Source organism: Amborella trichopoda, chromosome 12 (genome assembly GCF_054954075.1).
Source record: "Amborella trichopoda isolate Santa Cruz 75 chromosome 12, AtrichopodaSantaCruz75HAP2 v2.0, whole genome shotgun sequence".
In the NCBI taxonomy this organism is placed as follows: domain Eukaryota; kingdom Viridiplantae; phylum Streptophyta; class Magnoliopsida; order Amborellales; family Amborellaceae; genus Amborella; species Amborella trichopoda.
Window position 1 is genome coordinate 47,758,642 of NC_142347.1, and position 24,108 is coordinate 47,782,749.

Here is a 24,108-nt window from a genome sequence, read left to right on the forward strand (position 1 = left end):
GCTTTTCAAAATTAAACTACCTTTTCCAATGGATTTTTAAGGTGCATCCGTAGCTATAGAGGTAAGGTTGCAACCTTATATAAACTTTTTCCATTTTTTAATTAACTTTTGGGTTTTAATAGAAAAGATAACCGGTTCAAAAAATACACAAGCTTGAGTGGCCCCACGTGTGGCACGTGAGGGATCAAATTTTTTAGATTTTTTTTTTTAAAAAATTTGAGATATGAGATGGTCAACTTCAGTGGAGAATTGACGGATTAAATTATATTTAAAAAAATGATGGCTTGAATTTTCTTAGTTCATCTTTATTTTATTTTTGTTTTTTTGGGTTTATGATTGGGTTTATGATTGGACTGGGGTCTAATTGAACCCAGACCCAACCATGGGTCAGGTCTAGGTCTAGATACTTATATATACTGAGTAGAGTCGGGTTAACCCCGACCTAACCCACTAGGATCCAAGCCGGACCTAGACTTGAACCAGGATGGGTCTAATCATTTGGATCCAGACTCGGCCCACAGAGTCTAACACGTAAACCCAGACCTGATTCTGATCAACCCGCGGTCGAGCCGACCTGATTGCCACCCCTGAAGACAACTTTACCTCCACACATTTTCAACAGGGTAGAAGCACCCACATTCAATGAAACCACGCTAAAAGATAGAATATGAAAGTGTAACCAATATAAGTTGTAGTTATGCTCTCTTTTATAATTTAACATGGGCACATATGGAATTAAGTGTCCTTGACCTAAAAAAGTCAGTGTTTAGTTGTGATCTCTTTCTCCCTTAAATTAGTAAATGAATTTTGCAGCTGCACATGGCGTCCCCTCAGCCTTGGGTACGGTTCTTTAGAGGCTTCCCAAGACTTTTTAATCTACTGATTAAAAATAAGAGTTTTTTAATCTATATTGATAGCTTTTCTCAACTACATTTAGAGCTTTCAATACGAATTTGCACGTCCAGACTAAAATATTGCCATTTCATGTGGGCTTCATTCTCTACATTTGATATCCAAGAAACAAAAGGATTTTTTTCTAATGAAGGACATCCTAACAACAACAAAGAGCCAATCATAGATTGGGGTCAAAAAATTTTGGGAATGTAAATACAATGTGTCTTTATGTTTTGAGAAGTGTGCATGCATGCAGGATATTTTAGCCCTAGCACTTGCAATTAAGTTTTAGCGGTGGAAACCTTCAAATCGAAAAAAAAAAAATTCAAATCTTAAAAATAGTATATATTATAAAACATCATCTAGACTGTCCATTTTAAGAGTTCATATATCAACGAGATCTGTACATTTTTAGCTACAAATTTTATAATTGGCGATAAAAATATATTTTAAAGTCATTATAAGAGTTTCCTACACAGTATTTTCTCGACGAGATTTTAAGGTGAGGCTATATTTTTTTCTTTATTAGGCATGGGCCTAAAGGATAATGAGTACTTTTTTCTTTAGGATGTAGGTGCGTCCAATGACACTTTTTTATAGTGCGTCCACCCTCTTAAAATCCGCCTAGGAGATGGATTTTAGATCCAAAATTTTGCCAGACAATCATCTAAACACTACAATCATGAGCCATTTTTATATTTAACTTCAAAAAGCCCTTCAAATTTCGCCTGATCATGAGGTGAGCTTGAATAGTTGAAAAAGGGTAAAATGCTAAGCAATTGATATATGTAAAACTTTCATAAATTTATCAAATTATAATTGACGATGACAACGGCAATGATAATATCCCTTGGTAAAACTAACATTCTTACTGATAACAAATCACTTTGGTCAAGCTTTTAGGAGCATAACAAGGCTCGATTTGATGACATAATTGTCATTTCAAATCAATAGCTTTGTTTATCTTTATGGGCCAACCTCGACGAAAAGAGTTTTTCTTTTGAAATTCTGGAAAATATATTTTTTCGTTTTATTAGTCTAAGAAGACTTTCTATGACATGTTGTAGATGGGTTAAGAAGAAATAGACTTTACCAAGATTAAGGGAACCAAGTTGAACTTATTAATCTTGAATGGATGAAAATATATCGCTATTCGAAAATATTAATCTGAGGGTGTTTGATGGAATTTCTAGTGTTAGAACTTAACAACACATCCTATGGCAAATTACATGCTTGATGCTTCTAAACTTTTGACCTGAAGTCTAATGCCCAACCTCCATCAATATCCTATATAGTGTGAAATAAGAGTGTGCATTTGTCATTTCAGCTATACATGTCAGATGTAATCAAAGTGGAAAATATCATTTAAGGGCTCATAACCGCCTAAAAATTATGTGCTGGGTCAAAACATCTCAACGTTTTCTTTTTTTTTCCTTTTATTTCATTAAAATACCTCCTCAAAATATATCACTAAAAATACCCAAATTTCCCTTATTTAGGATTGACCCTTAAAAAAAAAAAGGCATTTTAGTAAAATTTTATCTAGACTCCAACCAAATAGCAAACATATCCACCTATCGAGGGAGGGTGGGTCCAATTAGTAAAATGTCCCTACTTTGTTCAGAGCTCTCTAAACTTGAGGAATTAGGCTTAAAAATTAAAAAAATAAAGCATCTAATGTTAATTGGATCTTTGGCCTCTTTTTCGATGACTTTGCCTACGTTTTTACCCTTAATGATATTTTCCTTACAAAAATTAATGAAATACATTATTGGGAAATACTACAAAAGTGGCCCAACCCATGGGACTAGATGGAAGGCCATTATGCAGTTGCATGGACCATATTATAACATTCTATGCCCCATAAGTATCGGTCACGACAACCCTAAAAATCTATCTTGGTTTAGAGGCTTAAAATATTGAGGGAGAATTTTGTGTTTGCTTGATTTAAAGCCGAAAGGACATGCAAATGCTATTTTAATAGGGCACAGTCGTTTGGGTAACAAGCTTCTAAAGAATTTTTTTAAAGGCAATGTAAATATTAATCATATGACAATTTCAAGGTTTTGAATCGACAAAGCAATTGCAGAAATTTGAGTTTTAATGTCAATTCCCATGGTTAAATTGAAAAGAATGTTCCTTTTCTTTTGGAGGGGAAGTCTCATGACCCTCTCTCTCTCTCTCTCTCTCTCGGGGCTCAGCCTCACGGCCTTCTCCCTCTCTCTCTCTCTCTCTCTCTCTCTCTCTCTCTCGGAGCTCGGCCTCACGGCCTTCTCCCTCACTCTCCTCTTTTTTGGGTTCGGCCTCACAGCCTTCTCTCTCTCTCATACATTGAGCTGCAGCCCTTACACCTTAGCCACGCAACCAAGAGGTTGACTATGTTAATCAATATCTGCAAAGACATCAAAAATAATGCTAAGGACCATATGGGCTCCAGTCATTAAGAAAAGATGCAAATGACCCCATACGATCCAGTCATTTCGATGAGAGAGAAAGATGCCCCCAACTAGAAACTGTCTAGAGAGAGAGGGGGGGAGCAACTAGACCACGACTAGCTGTCTTCAGCAAAAGTTCAAGAACGAATATTTCTTGAATATTTCTCTTCCCACCCATTAACTTACAGTAGTTTCCTCAGCGTCTCACCACACTTTTCAAGGAGTTCTCCTTGAAGCTTGACTACTCGCAATTTCTTGAGTCACCATGTCCAAAAATCTGTTTTGAGTTTTCAAGCCAACTAGAAAACAGCCGACCCCAATTAATTAGGAAAAGGTTATGATGATGATGAAGCTAGCTAGAAAACCGAAAGGACCAGGAATCAGGTCATGAACCATTGAAGCTCATGGAACAAGCAAGCACAATTTCCCTCTCTACGTGTAAAATCTAAGCCACAAAGTATGACAAATTATGTAATATGGAAGATCAGATCTCATACAATGATATATACACACAAAAGGAAATGGAAGAGGTTAAATAGAACTCAACCAATTACCGAGCTGGTTGGCTAGCTTTCCATCATCAGACTTCATAAAACCATTTGCAAACCTCTTAAGACCCCTTCCTTTCATGGATGTGTCAAAGTCTTTGCCGCAAATTCAAAACCATCTCTGCATAAGCTGCACAAGAAAATGACATCGCACAAATCATAATGAAGGAAAAAGATAAGTATCACAAAATTTAGGCCTACAACAATAGATGAACAAACAAATGAGGGATGTCAACAAGCCAAGTGAGCTGAACTTTGACTGAAGCTTGGCTTGCATCGGTGGAGGGCTAGCTTGAACGTAGGTTCAGCAGCTTCAGCTTGACTCAAGCTTGAACCACCCAGCTTTGAGCTTCACTTGATTAAGTTCAAGTTATGCTTGAGATAGGCTTAAGCTTAATTCATTTAAAACAAGCATAAACGAGACGAGTCAAGCCACCATAAATGAGACAAGTCAACCACAAGCTATACTTTTAAGTATGTCTCACATTTATATATAAAGTATTATGTTTTTTTTTTTTTTGAGAAAGTTAACGATTATATAAAGTATTATGTTAATAAATTGATTATTAACTATATTGATATATTAAACAAGCTGCAGTTGAGCTCATGTCAGAATAGTTATGATTACAAAAACGAATTCAGTCTCAACTTGGCCTGTTGAACTGTAAAATCTTGGTCAAGCTCGGTCCATTACAAGCCAAGCCAAGTGGCTACTTGGCTTGTGGCCAGCCCTAAAACAAAGTATAAACATGTAAATGGTTCCACTAGCAAAGTGTATATTTTGCACCAAGTAAATCATCTAACTAAGAGAATTTTACGATCTGAAGTTCTTCAAATCATCTTCGGAAAATAAATTTCGATTTGAGCTCCTAAAAATCCCAGATGTGATTGTTCATCAATGGAAGCTCCAGAGTCAATCTTAGAATAGGAATTCATTTGGCGCATTCTCTAGCTTGAAATCAACTTGTTTTCTAAACAAAATGTTCTTCGAAATGAATAAAGATGATTTCTCAGTTGCAGGGTCAAATAAACCCCCCTAACATTATGTTTTTTCCATGGGACCAAACGTCTAATTTGGTCCACCAGGTCCACCAAATCTCTTTCCAACAAATAAAAAAAAAAATATTAAATAATAAAAGAGCGTAGTCCTAACCCAATGTACTGTGGAGAACAATACTCTATCGTGATCGTCACCATCCAATGCAACATGGGAGAGAGACAGGGAGTTAAAGCTGGGGTCATGCCCTGTTATGGTGGGGTCCTCTCTCCATTGCCAACCATCATTTCGTTTCACTGGATGGTTATGAACCCAAAAGACCATGGTTTTTCCCATGTCCCACCAAAATATAGAGCAATTTACTCGTCTATCCTCCCAAAATTCAGTTATTCAAGAAATTCCCAAATTTTTATGTTATTACATTTACACTCAACTTTTTTGGTTTTTTTTTTCCTTTAAATGATGACATGGCCCCTACTTCGGATCTTTAAGATTTTAAGTCTTAACATTTGTAATACAGCACTTAGACCTCTTCTTAAGTGGTTATAGGCTTAAAAATACTTCGGATCTTGAAAATCCAAAGTTGTCTAAACTTCGGATTGTAAAAATCCGAAGTTTCCTCTGCATCTTGCTAAGGCCAAAGAGAACTTCAGCTTTTGAAAATCTAAAGTCCTCTCAACTTCGGAATCTAAAAATCCGAAGTTATCTATGCATCTAGCAAGCTGGAGGCCAAAGAGAACTACCAGCTAGAAATGTGGATTTGACAATCCAAAGTAAGGGCAGTTTTAGACGAAAAACAAAAAAGTAAAAATGGATATGATAATAATATTCAATTTTTGAGAGGGGGGGGGGTGTTTAATAAAGGTAATGCATAAGGATATTTTCATAATTTCTCTAAAATATAATGCATTCATTCTTCTTATCTTTTCTAACTGATGGTTACAGTATAGTTTCCCATAATAGAAAAAACCAGTACCTTGAGGCAAGTTCATGGTTAATAGAGCTTGCTCTGCAAGTGGAAGATGACAAGGCATTGGTTGAAATGAAGTTAGTGAGTTTCTTCTTCTGTCTATAATTTCTCCGCCTTGCTTTGAGGGGAACACAGGCCATGCCATAACTTTACTTTGGGATGGTAACACAGAAACAATATCCCCATATTTTAGACTGACAGTCACCTTGCTGCACCACAAAAGAGATAATTATGCATATCACAAGTGACTATAGCTAGCAACAATAGCCAAGAAAGAATATCTAACCAGCAAAACAACTTGTGTAAGGCACGAAACACCATAGTCAATCTCTTAGAAAAACTTGACAGTTGGAAATGATAGGTAACGGGTAGATTGCAACTAGGAAAACACATAGCCGAACCATAGAACCCTATTTTTTGAGATCTTTAAATATTTTATATGAGAAGAAATTTGTTGGCATCAAACACTAGGATAGATTGAAAAGGGCAAAAGCATGAGAAGTTCTCGTGTAACTGCAAATGCTAGGAGAAGATATTGCGGCACCTACTAAATGTTAAAATTGACAGTAGTAAAAAACAGGACAACATTGTGAAATTGAATTAGGCAAAACAGTTACAAGTTGAATGTGATCGTTTCCCTAGTTTGCCAAATTACCAAGCAGTTGGACAGGGCGGTTGCAATGAATGGAAACCTATCACAGGGCCAAGGCTGGCTCTAAATGGTAAGCTCATGGACCATGAACTTTTTTATTCTTGAACTTTTTTATTCTTGATCTTTGACAAAGCTGATTTCTTTGACAAAGAAGAGATGGAGCATCCATAAGAGTACGATTGCCTTTTTTATCTACTAATATGCAGTAAATATTACGAGTCTTTATGCAACTTCGAAGACATGGCATACTAAAAAGTTCTATAAATTGCAAGATTAGACCCAAAACCACTTGACAAATGCTAGAAGAAAATCAACAAAAAGAGAATGGGCTCCAGGCTGAGATGTTCAGGGTGGCAGGTGCACAAACATGATGTTTAGAGACGTAGCCAAAATGGCCGAAATTATACATGACAGTTAAGAGAAGATGAGAAAACTACCATTCAAACTCTTCCAAAACAAACTCAACCAAATTGTATGAGAGGCTATGATACAGCTCCCCAATCTGATGCCCATATAACTCTTTAAGAAGCTGTACCTGCAAGTCAACAACTTATATAGCTCATGAAGTATACTGATCAAAATCTTCATAGATGACTATGATGTTAATATTAGTAGTTCTGATTGATGTAAGACACAGACCGTCGTGGTGAAGCAATTAGCAATTTTAAGAAGAAGGTAATGCAAAGAGGAACATGTCATAGAAAAGGAAACTAGCGTAGTATTCCGAGAATATATCAATTTTCAGGCTCATAAGAAACAGTCTCCCAAGGCTATCCTTTCACATTTATGTGGAATGTATATCATGATCTTCCGTAAACATCTTAATGATGCTTGACAGATAAAATGATTACATTCCACTCTTCCTCCAGCAATATAACTCTTAAATATCTGCTAGCTCAAAGAATCAAACTAACAATTACTAGAACAATGGTAGGTGTTAATAAATTAAACCTCAACCAGATTCTACTAGAAGATGGCAGCAAAGATTCCAAGTCTGATTATGGTTACTAATGAAATTACAGAGAATAAATTAGCAAGAAAAAATGCTTGGTCACAGGCTTAAAAAAATCATAAAATCTATTATCAGCAATTAGCAGCAACTGTACATTTTAAGACTATGCTCGAAAAGAGTACAAATAAACAGAGTCAATAAAGAAGAACGAGGATCTTAGGGAAACAAATATACAGAAGCTGTCTAGGAATACCTGTTCTCGTCTATCCACATATGCCTGTAAAATTTCTCCAACATAGTCTATGAATCTCTGCAGACATGCCATTTTATAGTAGATGAACAGATCATAAACGTCAAACACAAGAAAAGACGACTAAAAAAAGGAAGCATAAACTAACCTTTGCATTTGAGGACAGAAGATCATTTTCTGCTTCACGTATAGGCAAAAAGAAAGGAACAGTGTGTTCTCTAACACTCATCTTCTCGAGAAATGATCTACTTCCAAGCACACAATAATAAAGTTCACAAGGATCACCTGGAAAAGCCACCAGCATACTTCATGCACAGCTCCAAGACAACCTTTTTAATGCACACATCAAAAACAAAATGCAACATATGCCATTGTCACTGACAAACCTTTTAGAATACGAAAGAAAACTGGTTGGAGACCAATCAGTCTTCTCTCACAAATATGAATCAAGGCTGATCATTATAAGTGAGAATCAAGAGGTGACAGATCAAGACTAATACTTAAGTCGAAGAAATAATGGTTTGAAATTCAAAGGTACAATTGTTCAATAGAGAAATGCCGTATCATGAAAACTGGGTTATATTAACAGCAAGATGAAGAAAACAAAAGAAAAGGATAAATATTAGATGAAGAACAATACAGTTGAAGGTTTCTTTTTTCAATAAGTAATACAGATGAATTTACAGGCTAAAGAGGTCAAGAATTCATAATTTTTTCCGCTTTCTTTAATATCTGACATGGTAGAGTAACACATTCAATTGCATTGAAAACATGTAGATGTGCAGTCAACAACTAGTGAAACTAGGTCAAAACTTTTAGCATTGTCAAAATAACTATTAAATAGAAAGATTAAAAAAGGTGAGATAAGATCAACATGTGCCGAAGAATAAGTGGAAGAAGAATAAGTGGAAGAGAAAAACAACAGCTCCAGAATCAGATATGCTTACTGCAAAATTACCAGCAAAAGATGTTTCATATTGTATACCAATTCTTGCCCCATCCAAACAGCAAATTACCTGCACAAGCGAAATGCAAGTTACAAACTGAAAGTCTATGAAATCAGGGCTCATGCGACCAAACTTTGAAAGTCAATATTCTCATAAATGTACTGAAAAAGCACCATGGCAACAAAGCGATGGGAAGCTTCTGGGCACCTATGTTACCCAGGCAATCACTTGGGAGTTCAATTAGACCGGAAAATGAAAATTATATAAAATGAAAAAAATGTTATTCTATAATTTTATTCCGCATGCAGTAGATGTATAGTCTGGTTTGGAGTTGGAATATGATGTTACGAGCATTATGCAACTCAAGTGTTACAGTGTTAGTTGACATTGCGAGTGAAATCAAAGATCCAAAAGTTTTGAGACACAAGATAACCTCTACGCTTCCCAAATATATCCTTATGTTTTCTTTGAATGACTGGAAAGGGATTTTTAGTAAGCCCTACAAACAAGATGCAAGAAGGATAAGATAAGAGGAGGAGAGAAAAAAGCCAAAAAACCAAGAGACAAAAAGGCAGCTATAGATCCATCATCCTGGTAGTAGTCAAGAGGCACTCCCTGTTTGGCTAGCTTGTCAACCATTTGGTTGGCCTCCCTCCAGATATGCGTCAATGAGATTGGAATACACCTACAGAAGTCGTGAATCTCGTCAAATAAAGCCCATAGTCTCCACAAAGGTGTGGAAGAACCAGATGCCCACAATATGGCATTTTGCGAGTCCCCTTCAACTAGAGGGGGATGACCCCATGTAGGATGAAGCATTTGAAACGTTCAAGACGGGCTCTAGATTCTGCCTCAGTGGAGTCGGTGACCCCAATAGGAAGAGAGTAGGTGTGTATGGTGATACCCTCGGAGTTTCTGAATATCCCTCCTATACCTGCCAAGCCGGGATTTTCCTAGAGAAGAACCACCGAAGTTGTGTTTGATGGTGCCCCTCTCGGGAGGTCCATAGGGCCGAGAGTGGGACTCTTTTAGGTTTGTGAAAGAGAATGTTTACCCAGTTGACTATGAAGTCAACCGTCGGTATGTGTCTGAAGTGTCTGTTATTTGTGGCCCAGAAAATGACTAGGCTCCGGATAGAGTCCTTAATCTTGTGTAAGGGGGAAGCGACACCCTGGAATATCCTGTTGTTTTGCTCCTTCCAGATGGTCCAAAGAGCTGCGGCTACTGTGGCTTTCCATAGTAGAGCTCCCCACCTAGGCGGAGGAAGGAAGAGAGGGTGAAGAGGTTAGTGACACTCACTGGGGTTACCCATTCCCACCGAAACCAATGTAGAATGTATTCCCAGATAGACGCAGCCAAGGGGCATTGGATGAACAGGTGGTCGATGTTCTCCTCTGCTTGTAGACACATCACGCATCGGTTCGATAGGGAGCCCGAATTTGGTCGATCATGAGTATCCTACCCCACAGGATTAACCAGTTGAAGAACTGAATTCTTGGGGGGAGCATGGTATTCCAGGCTTTGGGAATGGAGTGGTGACATACCCCCGTAGGAGAAGACCCCTGAGGGTGAAGGTGACCAGAGGGTGCAGTCCTCCCCTCTGGGTAGGGAAGGAGATGTGGAGATCAGCGATGAAAGCTCCAAGAAGGCCTACACCTCGGAGTCGCAGAGAGGGCGATGGAGGTCAGGATTCCAGACCCTTGGAGAGGAGTCCGGTGGGAGATTGAGTTTTCCCTTCCTCTGCAGTTTACAATTTTGTGGAAACAGGTTGTATCTGGTCCCTGCTACTGAGCCATTTGACCCTAGAATGTTGGGCCCAAAAGATTTCTTTTTTCTTAAGGACAGACTGGAGGACTGCCTTGAGTTGGAGGCAAGACGCGGATTCGGAGGGGGTAAGAGGACGGGAGTCCTCGATGAGGTCAAGGTTCAGGATAGAATCATGTGAGGATTTAAGTTCAAAAAAAATTCCTGGCAGGCTGCTTCACTAAGATTTGAGGGAGGTTTTAAAAAGGGAGAGTTTCTTTTGTAATCTAAACCCTGCCTATTCGAAAGTACGATGAGCATAAGAAAGCCACCATTGAGACGGGGTTTCTTTGAAGTTTTCTTCTTCTGTCCAACATAGTTCAAACTAAAAAGGTTTTGGGCCACGGGATTGATAACAGTATCTAGAAGAATGGGTTTGTGGTCCGCAGGGCTTTGGAGATTGAGCCTGGGAAGGAACTCTCTCAGTCCTAGGAGCAGAGGAATCGATCCAATTTTGATCGAGTGGAGCCATTGGACCAGGTGTACAGGAATCCCTGGTGGAGGATATCTCTTAGCCAATGAAGGTTGATGAAGTCGGTGAACTGGTACATGGCTGGCGTGATTCTTGTGGAAGAACTACACTCATGGAACCACCTAGTGACATTGAAGTCCCCTTCGATGCACCACCATGAAGGTGATTGTGTCGCCGCTGCATCCAGCTCTTGCCACAAAGTAGATTAGTAATGGTTGGGCCCATAGACCGCTGAAAATTTCAACGGAAAGCCATCTGAAACACGGGTCAAGGATATGGTAACCGAGTGAGCGGCGAACCATACTTGGGTGAGGTTGGCATAGTTGGGGTCCCAAACCAACCAGATACCTCCCGAGGCACCCGTTGCCTGCAGGACGATCCATTGACATGGCCTATGCCACCAGACGTTCCTGACTTGGTGTAGCGAAGGTGCTGGGAGTTTGGTCTCAATAAGAACCAAGATATTTGGGGAGAGTTTAAGACAAAAGTCCTTGACCTGGTTTTTACGAGGGGAACCAAGACCCTTAATATTCCAAACCAAACTAGGATTTTCATTTGTTAGGGAAGGAGCGGGACCTCCTTTGGCTTGCGTCAGGAGGAAGAGGGATCTATTTGCAGGACAAAGACAGAGGGGCCAGGTTGGTCCTAGTTGATGCTACAAGGTAGATTAGCAAGCTCTTGAGATCCCTAGGCATTTACTTTGAATCTAGACTGGGGGCTGCATTTGAAGAACGCCTCGACATCCTCTTGCAAACCGTCAAACTTGAAGCCTAATGACCTCGTCTGCGTTTCCTTGCACCTTTTTCCAGGGTGGAGAAAAAGCTAAATGTGGCTGAAGGTGCTGATGTGGAGGAAGCAGTCGAGCGAAGGTGAGGTTCCGAGGGAAAGGAGGCCCATATGTGATTGTTGTCCAAGGGGGTCGAAGGCCGCAATCTGGGGCTCCAATTCGAGCTAGGGGGGGGGAGGGGGAGTGAGGAAGCCCGAGGGGGTAAGGAGGAAGGCATGACCAGGGGGCCAGTATCGCGCAGGAGGGCACACGAACCAGGGGAGACGAAGAGGGAGCCGACCCTGCAGGTGGCACGGATGGGATATGGGCAAGGGGAGGAGGGTTGAAGAAGTTGGGGTGAAGGGGGATCGAAGGAAGGGGGCCGAACAGAGGGGAGCAAGGGAAAGAGACCGGGGGGGAGAAAGGCCACAGGGAGCAAAGGCAGCCAAGGGGAAAGGTGTGATGAGGTGGAAGACCAAAGTGGCCGAGGGGAAAGGAAAAGGAGAGGGATGAGAGGGAAAACCAGAGTAGGAGAGGAGGGGGGGGAGTTGGGGGGGCTGCGGGCCACTGGAGAATGGGAGCAGAATCTACGGCGAGATCAACCATGGCAAGAAAGGTGGCGGCGTGGCATAGTGGGTGGGGGAGGAGAGAGAGGAGGAAGCAGGGGAGGCGCCGGAAGAGGAGAAACAAGAGGAGGGGATAGGGGCGGGTAGCGAGCCATGGATGATAGGGGGGAAGGGGAAAAGGCAGAGGGGGGCCCTTGGGGGAAAGGGAAGATGATGGGGGGCAGATGCTGGGATGGATGAGAGCGACGGGGGAGGGGAAACTAGAGAGGCGGCGGCCAAGGGACAGGGAAGGGGGTGGGGAGGAGGGAAGAGATGGGACGGCTGAAGAGGGAGGAGGGAAAGAATGCAGCAAGATGAGGGAAGGAGGGGGAAGGGTTGGAGTGAAGGAGGAAGAGAGACAGGGGAACAGGGCTCGAGATAGAGGCACTCGAGAGCAAGGGAACGGGAGAGGAAAGTAAAGGGGGGAGGGGAGAGGCGGAGGTGACAGCTGGACGGGGGGTTAGGGTCGCCAGGTTTAGAGACCACCTGGCAAATCGGAGCAGAGGGGGTGACGTCGGCAACCGCCAACTCTGTGAGGAGGGAAATAAATGGGTTGCAAGGGTGGGCTGCAAGTCGTATGATGGAGCCGGAAGAACAGTCCTTGACATGAGAGAATGAGATCGGCGGTGGTGGTGACGTGGGAGCCTCCGCTACGACTCCAACAAAAGGATCAGCGGCCGGAAACGGCATCAAATCCAGAGGGGCGACCTGCTGAAAGGGTGAGTCTGTCACAGGGTGACAGGTGGCCGAGGAGCGGGCAAGGCGATTGGACCTTTCGGGTTCCTGAGGGCATTGCGAGCTCAACGAGAGGGGGCGCTTGCGACGCCCAATGGGTTTGACCGAGCTTCCCTGAGGGATTGAGATGAGGCCCAACGATTCGCAGGTGCGGCGCGTACGAGGCTTGGAAGGCAAGACTATGCTACGCTGAGGGGTGTAGGCGAAGCGACAAGTGGCGAGCGGCTTAGAGTGAGGAGGAGGTGAGATGGAGGATCGACGGTGAGGTTTAAGGCAGGAACCGGTAGTCCACTCGTTGTTGGAGCCCTGGGGAGCCGACTGAGGTAAAACTGCAATTGCCTGGGGGGGGTGGTCGAGACAAGCTTAAGGTTGGAGGTAGGGGCTAGGGTCAAAGGTTGGGGTCGGCTGTTGTTGCGGTTGTGTTGAACCAAAAGCCACGACGATGACAAGGGCGACAAAGGTGAGGCCGAACAGCGAAGAGAGAGGAGGGAAGCAAGTTTCCAAGATAGCGAGAGTTGGAAGAGGTGTCTTGCGATGCAGACCCACAAAGATGAGGGGAGCCGAAGAGGTTTAAGGACGTCGATCAAAAGAACGATGGAGCTGAGGGGAAGGAACTCGCATGACTTCCAGTTTAGGGCAATGAACTTGCCGCATCTGGAGCCGATCGAGCAGAAATTGTCGGGGTGCCAAGCATGGAGAGAGATGTCATTAATGCGGAGCCAATAACGAGGGGGGGGGGGCCAGAGTCAAGGGCGGGCGACCACGGTTGAAACGCCAATTTTGCTCCATGGAATAGGCAGTCCTGTCAGAAGAAGAGAAGGATAAAAGGATTCTGCCTTTGGAAATGGGTCTGCAAGAGAGGCCCGGATCCGACCAGCATCTTTGTCCCCATCGTTCAATGTCTCTGAGGTCATTTCTCCTGGGATGGAAAGAGCCAACTAAGGAAGAACCCGAGGTGGAGGGAAGAGTCAGCGGGGGGGATTTCACAAAGAGGCAAGAAGGCAGAGGTAAGGCCAAAGGGGGGGAGGGAGGGAGGAGGAGGAGGAGGAGGAGGGGAACGGGGAGGGGGAGCAACCGTTTTTCAACTTTTTTCTTTTTCTTTTTCATTCTTTCTTTCTTGATGAAAGACTACAAAACTTTAAAAAAATTAAAGGAAAAAACAAAAAAATCCAAAGAATCCTTCATTATAGCAACCGTTTTTCAACTTTTTTCTTTTTCTTTTTCATTCTTTCTTTCTTGATGGAAGACTACAGAAATTTAAAAAAATTAAAGGAAAAAACAAAAAAATCCAAAGAATCCTTCATTATATTCTAACTCATAGTTGTTGGAGACGGGATCGGGAGCGGGATCAGTTCGGGAATCACTGAACTGCCCTATTGCAGAAGTTCCCTGGCGTTGGGATCGACGTCTGTACAATGAACAAGAGAGGGAACGAGATCGTTACGTTTATGGAAGCGAGATCCCATATCAATAGATTCGAGGTTTTGACTGGCAAGAAACTAAGCTCCACATATTAACCGAGGTTTTCAATTAGAGCTAGTACGAGTTCCCTTGGTTAAGGGATCAAGGTTCCCATTTGTCATATAATGGGGTTCCTCTTGTTCTAATATCGAGATTCTTCAAGTATAGGAATCAAGGTCCTCAGTTGATTGGCCCCAAGGTCCGCAATTGCCATTTACAAGGGAGCCCTCTATTGGGCACTTTTCTATATAGTTTGTAGCCCACACTCCAAAGCCCAATATGTATGACATCCTCTAGTTAAACAAATCCATAGTGCCCGATTCCTATATATCACATGCTTACATGGTACTTGATAAATATTAAATACTTTTAGGCACTTTACTATATAGTCTGTGATCCATAGTCCAAAATCTAATATGTATGACATCCTATGTTAAATAAGAGCATTGAATCATATTTTTACTATGTAGTCTATAATCCACCCTCTAAAGTCCAATATGTATACTATCCTCTAGTTAAATAAATCTATAGTGGCCCATTTCTATACATCACATGCTTACATGCTACTAAATAAATGCTAAATACTACTGACCACTTTACTGTATATGTCCATAGTCCATGCTCCAAAATCCAATATGTACATGAGTGTATGACAACCTCTAATTAAATAAATCCATAGTGCCCTATTTTTAGGCATACATGCTACTTGATGAAATATCAAATACTTTTAGGCACATTACCATATAGTCTGTGGTCTATAGTCCAAAATGTAATATGTATGACATCCTATGTTTAAATGAGTGAATCGATCCATATTTTTATGCAACCATGCCTATATGCTTGATAAATCTAAAAAGTGTGGATTATTTTTCTACTTAGTCCATGGTCCTTAGTCCAAAATCTAATGTGTATGACATACCCTATTACATAGTCCCTCGGACCACCAAGATATTCCTTACATATAAATCCAAAAAATAATCTACAAGTACACAAATTGGATTTTTTCTATTATTTTAATGAACTACATACTTAGATCACCAACACGTAACCCCCCCCCCCCGCCCACCACCACCACCCACCACTTCCCCGCCCAATTCCCCTTTCCTCTACATTAACCCTTGGACCCAAAACCAGCCCACACAGCGCCTTCTTCATTAGCTTGCGGTGATTACTCTGGTGAATCTCGTCGCTCCTCCCAACTCTCCCATGCTAAAGGTATGTGCGTTTGTGCTCTTTCCCTGTGTATTTATGTTACTCTCGTGTGTGCATAAGAGAGAGAGAGTTTAGTGTGTGTGTGCGCATAAGAGAGAGAGAGAGAGAGAGTTGAGTGTGCACTTGGTGCTCTTTCCTAGTGTATTTCTGTGACTTTTGTATGTGCATAAGAGAGAGAGGGTTGAGTGTGCATGTGCAGTAGAGAGAGAGTTGAGCATGCGCTTGTGCTCTTTCCTTGTGTATTTATGTGACTCTTGAGTGCGTGTAAGCTGAGAGAGAGAGTTGTGTGTATGCATAAGAGAGAGAGAGATATGAGTGTGCGCTTGTTCTCTTTGCATATATATTTTTGTGACTCTTGTGTGCGCATGAGAGAGAGTTGAGTTTGTGTGTGCATAAGAGAGAGAGGGACAGAGTTGAGTGTGCGCTTGTGCTCTTTCCCTGTGTATTTTTGTGACTCTTGTGTGTGCATAAGAGAGAGTTGAGTGTGTATGTGTAGTAGAGAGAGAGAGGTGTATGTGTGTGTATAGTAGAGAGAGAGCCACGAACATGGAACCCAAGATTTTAATGTACCAAAACCTTGAACCATGGTAGATGGGAGCCAGGAACTATTTTCAAATGGAAATGGATTCATCTATTTTTGAAAGTAGATTCCACATATATGGAACCCAAGATTATAATATACCAAAACCTTGAACCATGGTTGATAGGAGCGGGGATCTATTTCAAAATAGTACTAGAATCCACTAATGGTTGCAACGTGATCCCCTTTATTTGGGAGCAGCGTTTGCAAAATTGAATCAGAATGGTTAACCGGACATGGGCCCATAAGTAGTTTAACCGGGCTAACCGGTAAACCGGCCGATTCAACCGCTCTAACCGAGCAAGTCTCGGGTGGTCAAAAAAGAGTTGAAATAAATCAAAAAGATAAAAAAAAAAAAAAAAATCTACTAAAATATGAAAAGCATATAAAGAATGATTAAAACAAAACATATTCAAATAAAGTTGAAAATTAATGAAAAAAATGGATTTTAACAAATCGATTTGTGCTTAGAGGTATTTTTAAAACTTTCTGAAAAAGATGGGAAAATCTAAAAGTGAGTATTAATGACCAAAACAATTTTTAATCGTCCCCACAATGTAAAGAATATTAAAAAATGCATTACAAATCAAATTCCTTATTTTTGGAAATTTATAGATATATTTTTTAATCTTTTTTTTAAATATTGGTTGATCACCATAACCGCCCAAAATCGGAACCGGCCAGTGGTTGGTTTCGATCTAACCAAACAGTTAGCAGTTAGATCGCCCGGTTTTTCCAATAGTATTTGGGAGCGAGATCCAAAATTGAAAAACTAGGGTCCCTATGAGATCCTTAGGAGGAACCGTGGGATCAAGGTTCCGAAGCGGGAACGCCACTCTACCCACACAGTTCCCTTAACTATGTTCTAACTAGAATTTAGGAACAAAATGTTCAATTTCTATCAAATGGAAAAAACTTAAATTCATGAAAAGATGTGGCAAAAGTTTTATGCCGACTGCCAACCAAATGGAGAAAACATATGTGATACTTAATTTTGTAGTGTGCACTTCTTCTGGTGCCTAAAAATTTTGATTTGCTTGAGAAAGAAAGAAGATAATGAGCAAAAAAACGGAAAAAAATTTTAAGAGTAAATGAGTTGAGAGATGGCTTTGAAACTTTCTATGATTCAAACAGCCCTCACATATTAGATGTCCTGGTTGCCATTTTCAGCCTCAAAGTCAATCTTTTTATTTGACATTATTAGGTTTCACTTTCTTTAATTGCCAATACAAGTTAAATTTTATAACATATTCTTGGCAAAACTAAAACCAAGTGGAGAATTCAGTAGGAAAAAATTCATATTGCATGGTTGGGATCTCGATAATTCTTGGATTCATCCATTAGCTAATGCTGGAGTCTAAACTATTCATCATCGGATAAATCATTTTAGTTTCCCTTCACTTACAATAGTATGTTTTCCAATCTTTACATCATAGGAAGTTGAACCATTCATGTATGTTATGTTTGTGTCCAAAATAATTTTCCTTCATTTCAATATTACTTCAGCTTGATGTTCACAGCATGAATTATCTAATTTGTAAATTTTTTGGATGGTTTTTCATAATTTTTAGTTTGAAAATTGTAAATTCATACAAGAGTTCTTTGTAAATTCTAATTACGTGTTTGAAAATTCATCCCTACAGTTCTTAAAATCCTAGGTCCTACAGATACCTGTTCCATGAAATGAAATTACAAATTTTGGCCAACTAGTGATGGTTTCTCATTTTATCTTTCTAACTAACTATGTTGTGGGAAGAGGGTCGATCTATAATTCAAATATGGATCTCCTGGCACTATTTTGTACAAATTCTATCAAAATTCATGAAAAACTGAATGGCCTCAAGTTGGGCAGTCAATTGTTATTTCAGCTGCTGGGCGAAAAGATTTTGTACGTTCATTTAAGTTCTAGAATTTTTTATTGGAAAACTGTCTTAGTAGTTGAGAAAGCACACTATGATGTACTTGGACTAGGAAGAAACCATAGTCCATGGGATCATAACCTTCCTGTAGATTTCGATGTACTTGAAATGGCTATTTGAGATGGCTATTGTAAATGAATGTGTGAGAGCGCTTCGAATTTTTTCCATCATGCACATTAAAGCTCACAAAGACATTTTAGATGTCCCCTTCTCCACACATCGACCTTTATATTACATAGATTAGAGTTGGAAACATTATATTATCTCCACAAATATGAGATGATAATGATAAAAAAAAAAAAAAAGACAAATGTGTCATGATAATGTAATCTACTTATTAGCTAATGAATCTAAATAGTAACTTTTGTCCACTAAGAAATAATCAAAAAGTCAGGCTATAAGACGTGCAATACAATCATACCCTAGTTCCTACAACTGAACTATCCAAAAATAAATAAATAAATAAAATTACCTTGGTTCCAACTTTATAAGTAGTTTTTCCACTGAAGGGGTGGTCCAATACCTTGCCTGTGTGATTGGGCAATGTCTTTATATCAGCTTCCATGTGCACCTAATTTATAGAATTCATAATTTCATATCCTTTGCAAGATAAGCATTGATGGAGTTACAGATATAGAGTAAAACCAAAGAATACATTCGCATAGCCACAAATAACATGGCAGTAAGGACGCCCAAGTAGTCATAGTTTCTGCATCCAGATCGATGAATTACATACCAAAACTCACAAGTTAAATAACTATTTGTAAACGCCAAACAATAGTTACATCATGGTAATGTGTTTAGAACTAAGAGCTTTTGAGTCCACCATAGACTAGAGGTGTTTGGTCGGTATTCAGAATAAAAAAATGAGGAGATAGGCAATTGGATTGCAAGTTTGGCTGGAATTTTCTTTTTTCATTTTCTTTTTCATTTTATTTTTTTTTTAAAAGCCAAGTACAACTGTAATTTCACAAACAAGAAGAAAGAGTAAGAGGCAAAAATGAATCCACATGTCAAGCATCTCAGAAAAAGATATTCTAAGTGATGAAAAGCGATACTAAAATACAAAACCAGTAAAAGTATTCACAGGACTGATTAGGATTTTCGTTTACAAGTTTACATACCTTCTAAACAAATAGAATGAATTCATGAAGCAGCCGAGGAAGAAAACGCAAACGGAGAATGAGACAGTCATCTTAGCTCAAGCCCATAAAAAGGAAGCTCTCTCCAGGTGGCCTACTTAGTTCATAAGTATACAAATAATTTCAAGTCCATACCTACAAAATGGGAAATTTATAAAAATACACCTAACAACTGTTTAGCATTTACCCATCTTCGACTATTCCAACTCATGATCATGTGTATTTTGATGGACTCTTTGAAATTAAATCAAAATAAATGGGTAAAATATTAAATCGTTCATCTCATAGGTGCATTTTCAAATTTCCCAATAACTATGCATCTACTGGTGACCTAGTTAGCATCCAGATATCTAATGCGACCTTCATCCCTACACCTTCCATGCTAAACATACCAGAAAATTTCCATAAATCTCCCAGGGGAACTAGCCCTTGCAAAAAGTAGATGTGAGAGGATGGAGCAGAGAACTCTATAACATCAGGTTGTGAGGTAAACCTCGTCTTTTCTGATCTACTGCTTGAGCTTGAGACAAAAACAAAAACTCGACAGCTGGCACAATGAGCTGGAGCTTGAGACTAGATCAGGGTTAAATTATACTCTGCTCTATAAAGTGCATAATCCTGTCAAACACTTTACTGTTTTATCAATTGCTCAAAAAATCAAATTTAAACTATTACCTAGTATATTGGGGTTGAGATAAGGAGCTCCATAAAACTAGGTTATGGAGTAGAATGCGGTACTAGACACCACTATTCACTTTAAATTGCATAATTTATCAGTGCATTACTAATATATTTGTTGCCCAAAAAATTCCAAGCTAAAGTATTTGTCAGTGTATTAACAAACTTGCATTGATAAATGATAATAGTTCGGATTTGGTCTTTTATAATTTATAAATGTTCAAATTCAAAAATGAAAGGTGCAATATGCATGTGGTGCAATATCCAGGGATGTGTAATCAGGAGCTAAGAAGCTGGGTAACTTGAGAGAGTAAATGTTCTCGTGAGGAAAGTGTCAGGAGAATAAGTGGAAAATTTTGCATACAGGCACTTGCATCATTTCAATTGTATCATTTCTCTATCAATGATTCATCAAGAAAGTTGTATGTCAAAACAACAAAAAAAAACAAAAAGAAAGAAAGAAAAGAGCCACAAACCACTGAAGTCTGGGGAACTTGTCACAAACTCTAATGCGAATCACTTACCCAGACATGCACTTAAGTCAGTTTAATAGGTGAATGTATCCAACAAAAAAAACAATATTAGTACATTAGAAGATTTAACCAAGTCTAATGACCATAATAAATCTCAGTTATTAATATGTTTTCTGTGACAAAACAAAACAATCTCAATCAAATATTTCAAAGAATGAAAAGAGCAATACCCGCTCTCTAATTGTAGCTAATAGGCCATCATTCCATTGTTCACCATCTATACACAACTCTGCAAATGATAATAATGTAATTCAATAATAGCTGGTAAACATGTTCAAAAACAAACATACGTAGCAAACAGGAGCATGTATCTTAAAGGCCTGCAATTCAACATAGAAAAGTAAAATAGAAAGCTCAAGTACACTTTAGTCATATGTGTTTTGCATGACAATGAGGCCAACCTCACCATCCACAAATAAAACAGAGGAGCTGAAAATGTCAATAATTGGACTTTAGTTTGAGCGCACAGATTTGGAAACATGCACCAAGCTCCAACAAAGAAAAGTGTAGCCAGACCAAATGACTATTGTATGGTGGATACTCAAAATATAATGTTTTTTTAAAGTGAACGCAAAATGTAATATTAAAGCATATGATGAAAAGCTGCATATGGTATGGGGTTTGCTATATCAATACTTATATGCGAAACATGGGCTCGGAGAATGGCCGTATCTCAGACTTTGTTCCTACATTCAAGTTTAGCAATCACTTTAAGGGCATTCCTTATTGTTGCAAACTGAACCAACAGAAAGTTGGGCAAGTTATCCTTTTTATGTTAAAATAAGACATATTCCTAAGTCATCTTATATTCCGGATTCATGAGAAGTTTTGGCAAAATTTTACGTTGGCTGCATACCTAACACAACCCACCCCTTTTACCCAGGCTTAGGACGGGTTAACGGAAAGTTTAAGGTCCTCACCCTTCTTAGATTCTATCACCCAACATATTTCTTGTCACTGATAGTTCCATAAATTGTCGTTCAAAATAATACAAAGGAAGCAAGTAGTCTTTTTGCTTTAATAATTGCAAATAAATCGAGTTTAGTCTAGCACTAGGAACAGGGGAAGAGAACAGAGGTAAATGGTACCCAAATGCCTCCTGCCTCTAGTCTGCTACTATAATTACCAACCTATGTACCAAAGAGTTTGCAACCCAGAGAAAATGACAATGCTCCATAATAGAAAAGTTTGAAAGTAAATTTTGCATTTCCAAAAAGATCCTTCAAACATAGAGGGACTAGTAAGTGGGCCCTCAAGTGTGCATTTCAAGTACCAACAAGTGTGCATTTGAGGCAGCCCAAATTGAGCCCTCTCTCCAAGACAGGCACTTCGAGATTCTATCACAACTGCAATGAATTAAGCCCAAAAAACTGATTGACCTAGGCCCCCAACAATGGTTTAAAGCTTCTGCAAAGTTGGTATATAGGCCCAATTGTATCATAAAACACTATAAAAGCTGGATACATAAAACCCAATAACTTCTTTCATGAGGTCTAACTATTTTCATACTCAATTGGCAGGAAGGCAAATATCAACAAAATACAAAACAACCTTCAACCTTCATACGAATCTGTGGTTACGCCAGGTAAATCATACCTTCAGTTTGAGCAGCCCGTGCAGCTTCAAATTCTTTGTGTAGACGCTCTGAGATCATCTTATCAGAATCCCTACAATATAAACATGACCACAAGAAAAAAAATGCATCAAAACACGCTTAATTCCAAGGTAAATATGAATATATTTCCGTTAGGAGTACTGGTTAGAATGATCACAAGGACCACCAAAAAAAAACAATTTAACAGAAATAACAGAAACATGATTCAATAGTCATTAAAAAATAAACAAATAAAATAAGGCACGGATTAAACAATTAGACAAAATCGAGCTTCCAGATATACCTCGTTAGCCGTTCCCTTAGCTGCTCGTGTCTTTTGATAACATTTGCCACTAAACAAGAAAAGAAAAAAGCTCAGATGACCAATTAAGTACCATATAATCCAAAACAAATAATATGGCAAACAAAGATTATCCAGAAAGTATTTTACATCTTGCTCTTGTAGTCCATAATCGCAAATCCTCCTCCTGTTTAAAACTCTGCACCAGAAAAAGAATATATATATATAGAGAGATATTATGATCGCAGTAATTGTATAAAAGCCTTTTTTTGTAATTTATCGTGCAATTCATGTCCAAACATTAACGAAGTCCTCTTAACATACCTAAACTCGTTTTATAACTACCAACATGTTCTCACTGAGGCACCTAATCCTACCTCAAGCAACACCAGAAATTGATGTTTGAATTTTGATAATAAACAGTAGCAACAGAATAGTAGATAAACTTAATTACTGAAAAACGAAATAGTAGGATGGGTTTAACAATCAAATGAGCCATTATGCCCAGAGAGAAGAATCTTTAGAAAAATTAAATATAACAAAAACATGAAAGGTAATACATAAAATTTATTATAATAGATAACTGACAAACTCAATTAAAATTAAAATAGAGATACCACTTCTCCAGTTAAAGTCCGTGCCCTTTTCTGCAAATGGTCCAATTGCTCCTGAATTACCCAAAAAAAAAAATTATAGAGTGAGGAAAATCACCATCATTTGAAATTTTGACCAAGTATTAACTACTATGACTAATAAATAATTTCTAAATACCCATTCTACATAATCCAGAATAATTTAAGCAAGTATGGATGGTTGACAATAATAACCATCGATGTCTTTTATATTCAATTATTTATCTAATAATTATTTGCATTCTCAGCTATAATCACGTACATTTTCATAAAATGATATCATTTGATAAAATTTCAATTATTTGTGCAATTCATGGTTACCGACACCACATAATCAACTAAAAATCACCATAAAAATGCACCAAAATAAACTGAATTTATCAAGTAAATCAAACTTATATTCAATTCTTTATCTTATGATTATTTATATCATCAGCTATAAATTCTAAATATTGATAATGGATCGAGTACATTTTTCATTAACTAATATCATTTAATAAAAGTTTGATTGTTCATGCAAAATGCTCTTGATTACGAAAACTAAATAATCGATTCAAATCACTATAAAAATGCATTAAACATAGAACAAATTTGCAATTAAATCAATCTGATTATCAACCATTTATCCACCGTATAAATGAAAACAAAAAAACTCGACCTAAATTCAGGGTATCACAAACCCACAGACGTTCACATTTATGAAAACCAACAAAAATAAACTATTTCGTGAAGTAATAGCATCGAATTGTGGGAAAAAAAATGAGCATAATGGAGTAAAAAATGTGTAAATAACCTCAATGATGTAAAAAAAACAGCACAAACGAAACCCTAGCTATGAATTATTCACTTGAACTGAGTAAAAAACGGAGTGAATGACGAGTAAAGAAAACCTTGAGAATAATGGAGTCATTATCGCCGGTTAATAGCTTCTTCATTTTCTTTCGCGCGTTTTCCTCTGCGTTTGCCTCCATTGAAAATGCTCTGGAATTTGGTTTGAGGAAGAGGCTAGGGATTTATAGATGCCGCTCTC

The 24,108-nt window shown here is 39.0% G+C and overlaps 1 protein-coding gene across 11 annotated transcripts; it reads right to left on the reverse strand.

Moving 5' to 3' along the window:
• Nucleotides 1–3,736: 3,736 nt before the first annotated feature.
• On the reverse strand, nucleotides 3,737–24,108 carry LOC18435587 (centromere protein O). 11 transcript variants are annotated; one of them, XR_016045375.1, is made up of 13 exons: nucleotides 23,969–24,108; nucleotides 23,064–23,114; nucleotides 22,597–22,645; nucleotides 22,450–22,498; nucleotides 22,148–22,218; nucleotides 20,722–20,780; nucleotides 18,671–18,726; nucleotides 8,657–8,714; nucleotides 7,847–7,983; nucleotides 7,702–7,758; nucleotides 6,934–7,031; nucleotides 5,851–6,053; nucleotides 3,737–4,007 (listed from the first exon to the last, which is right to left on the reverse strand). XR_016045375.1 is itself a non-coding variant. In XM_006845630.4 (13 exons), the coding sequence occupies exons 1-13, from the start codon at nucleotides 24,047–24,049 to the stop codon at nucleotides 3,967–3,969; spliced, it is 1,053 nt and encodes a 350-aa protein (XP_006845693.3). In that variant the 5' UTR covers nucleotides 24,050–24,108; the 3' UTR covers nucleotides 3,737–3,966. The 11 variants fall into 11 exon arrangements, 4 of the variants coding, with proteins under 4 accessions (XP_006845693.3, XP_088709106.1, XP_020523793.1 ...); XR_016045376.1 differs by having other exon boundaries at nucleotides 7,847–8,027; XR_016045377.1 differs by having other exon boundaries at nucleotides 8,646–8,714.